We start from the raw sequence: 8,575 nt of genomic DNA, 5'->3' as shown, positions 1-8,575 counted from the left end.
TACACTGAGGGAAAAATCCCGTTGCGAAATCAAGCACGTATGTTGTCATTTTCGCAACGACCCGTTGTTATATTTTTCAACAACGGCTGTTGGTGAATTGTGCACGAACGTGCTCAAATTGACACCGAGACGTAGTCAACTTTCGGTACCAACAACAGCCGTGCTTAATTTGTCCACCGATGTGCTCAAAATGACAACTTTGGGTTTTTAATATTGGTAATTGCAGCCGATTACACACGAGTAAAAAATGACAACGGTGGTGCATGATTCACACACGGTCGTTGTCAATATGACACCGGTCGTGTATGAATTATGCACCACCACCTGCATAATGATGCACCACCGTTGTTACTTTGTACACCGACGTGCATGAATCGTACACGATCGTTGCCATTTTAGCAACTACCGTGTATGAATCATGCACCACCGTTGTCATTTTTTTTACTCGTGTGCAATCGGCTGCATATTTACCATTTTTTCCGTGTTATTGAAAGAGAAAGGACGCATTGTGCAAAAAATTTATTGAAAATGAATAATAATTCGCAAGATCCTCAAAATATCATTGGTGAGTTGTTAGAAATCGATGGCAATATTGTTGTGGTTCGCGATACAAACCATTGCAGCAGTCAAGATGCGGAAAACAATGAGGACGATTATATGTTAAGGGAGTTCTTAAAAGGAATAAATATGGAGTCGCTTTTTGAACAATTAAAAGGTAAGTAAATAAAAATGAATTTTTCAGTTAATCAGTGTAATTAACAAAGAATTTTCTTTTTTGTTCTTTTAGCATCACATGTAACATTTCGCAGTTTGCAGTACTTGAAAAAAGAAGATTTAAAGGAAGCAGTGCCACCATTGGGACTGCGAGTTGAATTCAGAGAAAAGCTCTTTGCTTGGAAAAAACGAAAGGTACGTATTATTTGTTTTACAGTGTTGAACTCAGTATTAATATTGTCATAACAATAGCTCGGGATTGATGACGAAACTATGTCAGTTCCATCTAAAATAGGTGAATGGTGGAAACGCAACGAGACACCTGCAAGTACTCCTGGTACTCCCGACACTACAGGTTCAAACTGCTCAAAAGCCAAAGGAATTTTGTCAGAGGTAAGGTAAGAGTAATATTTGTGTAAGCATAGTTAATGTAGTTTTTTTATTTAATATAGGATCTAACGGAATTGTTAACACATACCTCGAAGGGGAAACTAGCGCTTGAATGTAGTAGCGTTAATAAGAAATTAAGTGACGAGCAAAGAGATGATATAATTAATATAATTATTGAAGATATTTTAACCAACAATGTTACTCTTTACACTCAAGACTATATGCGCATATTGGATGAAATTTGTTCCGTTTTTCCTCTTGAAAACGAAATGAGGGTAAGATTAACAACGACAACAATATAAACAACGTATCTGATTATGTAGTTTCTTAACTTATAATATGTCTTTATTTTTAGGATTATTATTACATTTCAAGAAAAGGAAAGAACAACGCAAGCGGAAAACTTTATGCCAAGTATAGAAACAAGAAGTCCAAAAGAATAAAGCTTTTGATTTCCGAGCCTAGCACAAGCAAAGCAGCAACTCACTCATCTCCTAATTTTTGTAACAAAGATGTTCCCGAAATTGATGAATCAGTTGAAAATTCATTGAAAGCTTCCTTACTAAGAGAATGTAATGATTGGGGATCGATCTGCGAAAAATGGAAAAGATCTTTTAACATACGGCAAAGAGATATAAAAAATTTAAGTAGCCATACATTTCTCCTAGAATGGACGAAGTTGTCCGATGCAAGAGCTTCAGAATTGGTAAGTAGCCATGAGCTATTTATTTGTATATGGATACTAATGTTTCGTTTTAGGTCAACATTGATTTCGATATTATGTATCCACAGAAAGGCAATCTTCTACTTTCTAAATGGGACCAATTTAAGAAAAAAATTTACAATTATTATGGGAAAAATATTCATAACGAACATTGCAAACAACTCTTCGCAAATGTTTCGACGGCAAGCAGCATAGGTAAATTTTAATTCCTGATTTATCATAAACATTAAAAGTAATATTTATTTTATATTTCGGTTGCAGATGCTCAAGATTATATATACGCAATACTGTTGAATTCAGTTTTACCATCACCTGCTAGGTTTAAATGTGGAAACGGTAAATTACGAAAAAAAGTAACAATAGCCGATTCGCAGGAAAGTTTCGTACTGCGACTACCGACAATTAACGATTATAAAAGGCAAATTGATACAGTCACTGAAAAGTATTACAATGCTGGATTAACTATACAGCCATTTATAATTGTGGAGGGTTTGTCCGATTTCAATATAAAAGGTTTTTATGTTTTTTTTAACCACAATTTGTTAAAATTTCAATCGTTCCTCGAATGTTTAGATACATGTTTTAAAATTTTTCATGCACTTTCTTTAAAATATCCAAATGCCTGCCAAATTCCATGGATTTTTATCCAAAAATATTTTTATGAAATTAATACTGTATATGATATAAAATCAGTTAATTTGACTTCACTTATTAATTTCTGCAACAATAATTAAAGTTCAATTCAAAATGTATATTTGCTTTCGTTGCCGTAAGCATTTTGATAAGGCAAATCTTTTAATAGCTCATTTGAAAATAGACCATTTAATGTCAACTAAATTTTTAAAAGTACAATGCGTTCAGGACAACTGTAAGCAAACATTTACAAAATTTACGTCATTCAGAATTCATTTAGAAAAACTTCACAAGAATCACACAAAAGCTCCACCAATGGTTAAAGCCATTAATGTGCCAGTTGAAATGTCATCATCAAAAGAAAATGATTATACAAACAGTGAAACTGTTATTAACAACAATACAATAGAAAAGGATTTAAATGTTTTGAAAAAGAAAACCTTATATCTGTCTTTACAATTACATGGTCAAAGCTATATGCCAAGAAATCATGTTATAGAAATACAACATTCTGTTTCAATTCTGCTTTCATCCATTTCATGTACAATTGAAAAATATATAACTGATCATCCAAATTATGAAGACTTAAGGTACTTACTAAACTTTTGTAAAAATCCTTTCGAAGAAACTAGAACGGAATATAGACTTTTAAAAAATTTAAAAGAACTAAACTTTTATGATGATCCAAAGGTTTATGTAATTAGCAATCAAGTCTCGGAAATTGTTATCAGCGGAAATCCCAGTTTAGGTCCAAAGTTATCCAATATTTATATAATGCCACTGAAATTCATGATAAGTGCCCTTTTTAAAATTCCAAATCTCATAGATTTGACATTAGAAAACTCCAACAAATTCCTAAATTCACCTGTTTTACAAAATTTTACAAACGGTGAGTTATATAAAACTAAATTATTAAAATATCAGTACAATTTAGTTATTCCCTATGTCCTTTACATGGATGATTTTCAAATTAATAATCCTCTTGGAACCCATACATTTTCCATATGTGGTTGTTATATTAGCTTTCCTTCAATGCCACAGCACTTGTTGTCAAAACTTGATTATATATTAACTGCTGCGTTTATACCATCAAAGGATTTAAAAGAACGTGGAAATGAAGTTTCATTTCACAATCTTGTAGAAGAGTTAAAAATTCTAGAAGAAGGGGTTGAAATTTGTGTTCAAAAAAGTGTTCAGAAGGTGCATTTTATTTTAGGTGTAATTATTGGAGATAATTTAGCAGTTAATAGTATTTTAGGCTACGTGCAATCATTTAACTCTAAAAGATTTTGCCGGGTATGTAGAAGAAAAAAGTCCCAAATGCAATCCGACGCAATTCAGCATTTAGATAGTTTAAGAAACCAAGAGAATTACAACTCAAATGTATTGGAAAATAATTTTCAAGAAACAGGTATTAAAAACAAGTGTATCTTCGAATCTTTACCAAATTTTAATGTCACTGAAAATTTTTGTTTTGATATTATGCATGACATTTTCGAGGGCATTTGTGTCTACGATATGTCTAATGTAATTCTCGGGCTGATTCAAGAAAATATTGTTACGTTAGATTGTATTAACAGTATTAAATCTTTATTCCAATTTGGAGAAATTGAAGTGGGAAATAAATCTGGACCACTAGATTTATGTAGATTGAAAAACTATAACTTAAAAATGACAGCTAGTGAAACTATGTGTTTTACTCATTTTTTACCTTTAATGGTAGGTGATTTAATTCCTTTCTCCAACGATCACTGGAAAGTGTTTATAATATTATTACAAATAATCGATTTACTTTTAAGACCAAGTTATATAGAAGACGATTTAATAAAATTGGAAGAATTAATTAGAGATCACCATTCACTTTATATAACATTATACGGTTCGTTAAAACCGAAACACCACTTTCTTGTCCACTATCCCACTGCTATCCGAAAATGTGGTCCCCTTAAATATCTCTGGAGCATGAGATTCGAAGCTAAACACAAGGAAGCAAAAGCCTATTTAGGAAATACTACATCAAGAGTAAATCCCTGTCGTTCATTATCTATTAAGTCTGGATTGAAATTTTCCAATTTTTTATTAAAACACGAAGATAACTTAGAACCAAATGTTATCATTAATACGCATACCATCGAAGATTTGGCAAAAGAGGAATATTGTTACAAAAAACGTAAGCCAGTTTTAAATTACCAAAATTGCAAAGTGTCTGATGACATTTTTTTTAAGGGAACTAGGTATAAAAAAAACTATTATTTAGCAACAAATAATGCCGCAATTGAACTTTTCAAAATTAAACATTTAATAATTGAAAATGAAAATGTTTACATTTTATGTAACCAAGTAAAAGTTAAAAACTTTGATTATCATTTACAATCGTATGAAGTTGGTTCTCTGAATGAGGATACAATTTTTTTAATACCAATTTTAGATTTTATTACTTACCCATTTCACTTATATCCTATGAATAATGGAAAAGTTTATTTCAGATTTAAGTTAATTTAATTTGTTTCTATACATTGAATATATGTAATTCGAATTGTTTTGTTAAATCAAATATGTATTTATATTGAATTTATGTAATTGGTTTCGTTCAATAAAATACTTTTCAAAAAATTTCGTTTCTTCTACTAAGGGTATAAAATGGAAAAGGAACGGATATCAAAAAATGACCACCATTGATTTCAATCTGACAACGGGCGTTGACAATCCGACAACGGAGCGTTGACAATCTGACAACGAAGCGTTGACGATCTGACAACGAAGCGTTGACAATCTGACAACGGGGCGTGCTCGAAATGACCACGTATGTGCTCATTTCATGCACATCTGTTGTTGAAATCGTTGCCAAAATCTCGGTGTCAAAATGACAACGGCGTGCTCATTTTGACACCAAACGTGGTTGATACACTATCATACACGGATGTGGTCATTTCATACACGGATGTTGTCATTTTTTCTCTGGGTGTACACGCTATGATTATAAATATAATTTAAAGTTCAAAAGACTAAATATGCCGAAGCATTTGTATTTTTTAAATTCGACTTGTATTGCCCATTTGATATATATCGGAGCTATATCCAAATCTGAACCGATCTTGATAAAATTTGGCAAAGATATATCTGAGCTGTATTTCATATATTTCGCTGAATATCGTTGTTACGGAGTGCATATTACGGCTGTGGGTAACAAATATGATAAATCGGATGAACATTATATATGGGAGCTATAGCTATATCTGAACCGGTATTCACCAGATTTGACATACAAGCTTTTAGACTCAATTCGGCCGTAAGTGCCAAATTTCATCCCATTTGGGCAAATATTAGACGTTTGGTGCACAATAAAAGGTAAATCGGACGAAGTTATATATGGGAGCTATATCCAAATCTGAACCGATCTCGATAAAATTTAGCAAAGGTATTTCTGAGAGGTATTTGATATATTTCCCCAAATATTGTTGTTACAGGGTGCATATTACGGCTGCGGAGGACTAAAATAACAAATCGGATGAACAATATATATTGGAGCTATAGCTATCTGAACCGATTTCGATCAAATTTGGTATAATTATTTTCAGGCCTAATTTGGTTCTATGGGCAAAATTCCATACTATTCGGTCTGATATTACACGTTTGGTGCACAATAAAAGGCAAATCGGACGAAGATATATATGGGAGCTATATCTAAATTTTTACCGATTATCTCCAATTTCAATAGGGTTCTTCATTGTGCCAAACAAATGATTTGTGCAAAATTTCATCTGGATCGTGTAATAAATGCGAACTGTACTTGGTTCACAAAAATACATGGACAGACGGACGGACATGCATAAATCGACTAAGAATGTGATTCTATGCAGATCATCAAAAGGAACTATGGGTCTATCTCGTTTCCATTTGCCTGTTACAAACAAATGCACAAAGACAATACCCTGACCACCTTGTAGGGTAGGGTATAAAATGTCTATGCAAAACTTCAAAGCTCTGTCCAAATAGTTGACCTTATTAACCACTGGAACCGTTTTCATTAAATTTAACTTAGAGAAAATTCCAACAACAAAAATCCAAATATCTTTACCCTACTAAAATACGATTTGTTTTCAAAATATGGTTTCTATGACATTTTTGTTGAAACAGTTAAAATAAGGAAGGAGAGTCTACAGAAGGCACGCCAAAATAATTTACTTATTGAAAGTCCGCAATTTTAGAGAAAGGCAGAATCAGATTTACAAAATATACTATAAGGAATGCTCCACAAAGATTTTTTTATTTTTCTGTACATATTTCATAAACCAATATTAATAATATTTAAAACTATTGTATTTCTCTTGTATGTTCACAAAAACAATCTCAGCCTGCCATCTATTGTGGAACAAACAAACTGCGCTGTCACGTGGCTGTGCTGCATGAACAAATGAGCTGTGTGTCTTGGCTTGCTATTACATCTAAGTTACGAACCTTTAGTGGGGTACACAAAAAACAACCACTTACCAACACTGGCAAAGACATGAATTTAGCGCCATCTATTGATTGGGTAGATCGATTTTTGACAATTTTTTTTTCAAATCGCCAAAAATGATAGGTCTTTAAATGTGATTCGAATATTTCGAATATTTGAAATAAAAACTGTGAAATAAAGATCAGAAATTTGACGATAGGCGTTTCTCAATATAAATATACCAAAAAATACATCCTCTATCCAATAAAGCCGTCAGCAAATGCAATAAATATTACGATTGAAACAGGGACCAAAACCTCCACCTTGAAAAGCAGGATAAATTAACTTTGTTATTCCGTTTGTAACATCCCTAAATATTCGTCGTAGACCCCATAAAGTATATATATTCATAATCAGCATTAAATTCTGAGCAGATTTAACGATGTCCGTCTGTCTGTCTGTCTGACTGTTGAAATCACGATACAGCCCACATTATTTGACGTAGAGTTTCAAAATTTGGCGGAACAATTTGTATGGTGTCTAGGAAGGTTAATATTGAAGAAGAGATATATCGGTTTCTGTATAGCCCCCATATAACGGTACCTCCCGATATTCGGTATTTTGATGATTTTTGCAACATTTTTCCACGGATTTGTTTAAAAATTGCTATTTGTAGTTCGTAATGGTTTCTAGCTCCGTTGGTGGAACATAGTATAGCTCCCCATGTAACGCCACCTCTCGATATTCGGTATTTTGATGATTTTTACAATAATTTTCAACGGATTTGTCTAAAAAGTGGGTCATAATGGGTTCTAGTTCCACTGGCGCATTTCGTATAGCCCCCATATAACAGTATCTCCCAATATTCGGTATTTTGATGATGTTATCCTCAATTTTCTAAGGATTAGTTTTAAAAATTGGTATTTGTAGTTCAAAATGGGTTCTAGCCCGGTGTCTGTTTTCCTATACCGCATTATAACGATACCCACCGATATTCGGGATTTTTATAATCCTACGAAATGGTTTCAAATTTCGTATTTAAGAAGATTTGGTGGGAATCCTTGAAGTATACAATGTCTATAGTGCTTTCAGTCTTGATATGGCCCCCATACAGCGGCCTCACCCATTCTACGTTTTTTTTAAGTTAAACAGCAATATCCACACGGTCTTACTGGTATTTGTGGTTTAAAGTGGAACACGTTTGAATTCAGATAATTTTATATAAAAATATTTTCTTTACCCAAAGGTGGAGGGTATTAAAAGTTCGGCCCGGCTGAACTTAATGTTTTTTTACTTTTTTTTTTTTAATCGAGTATATCTTTAGCTTTTTTGCATGTAGTGCCGTTCTATTGAAACGAAATGTTGCCCAAGTCCTTTTCATAAAAAATAATAATAAAAATCTTATCAATATGGATCGATAACGTAACGGCCACTCCTTGCTCAGATTTCAAAATTATGATAAGTTTTTTTCAAACGTATTTAACAAAAACGCTCCCTTTAATATTAAACGCTTTGTGCCAAATTTTCCCTTGAAGCCCATTCGATTCGATGGATGCAATAGATGTGTTTTTATAATTTTGTTTGTTTATATATAATATCAACATGTTGTTCAATATGCAATATGAATAATTATTATTATTTTGTTTTGTGTAAATTTGGTTTGGTTTTAGTATATT

The 8,575-nt window shown here is 32.6% G+C and overlaps 1 protein-coding gene across 1 annotated transcript; it reads left to right on the top strand.

The window, feature by feature from the left end:
• LOC131804081 (uncharacterized) lies at window positions 1-4,039 on the top strand. Its single transcript, XM_059126432.1, has 7 exons — window positions 1-715; window positions 788-909; window positions 967-1,107; window positions 1,167-1,379; window positions 1,460-1,810; window positions 1,864-2,023; window positions 2,090-4,039. The coding sequence occupies exons 1-7, from the start codon at window positions 412-414 to the stop codon at window positions 2,560-2,562; spliced, it is 1,764 nt and encodes a 587-aa protein (XP_058982415.1). The 5' UTR covers window positions 1-411; the 3' UTR covers window positions 2,563-4,039.
• The last annotated feature ends 4,536 nt before the right edge of the window (window positions 4,040-8,575 follow it).

Source organism: Musca domestica, unplaced genomic scaffold (genome assembly GCF_030504385.1).
Source record: "Musca domestica strain aabys unplaced genomic scaffold, Musca_domestica.polishedcontigs.V.1.1 38, whole genome shotgun sequence".
Lineage (NCBI taxonomy): Eukaryota > Metazoa > Arthropoda > Insecta > Diptera > Muscidae > Musca > Musca domestica.
Note: the sequence above shows the minus strand (reverse complement) of the source record. Positions and strands in the feature narration are given on the sequence as shown.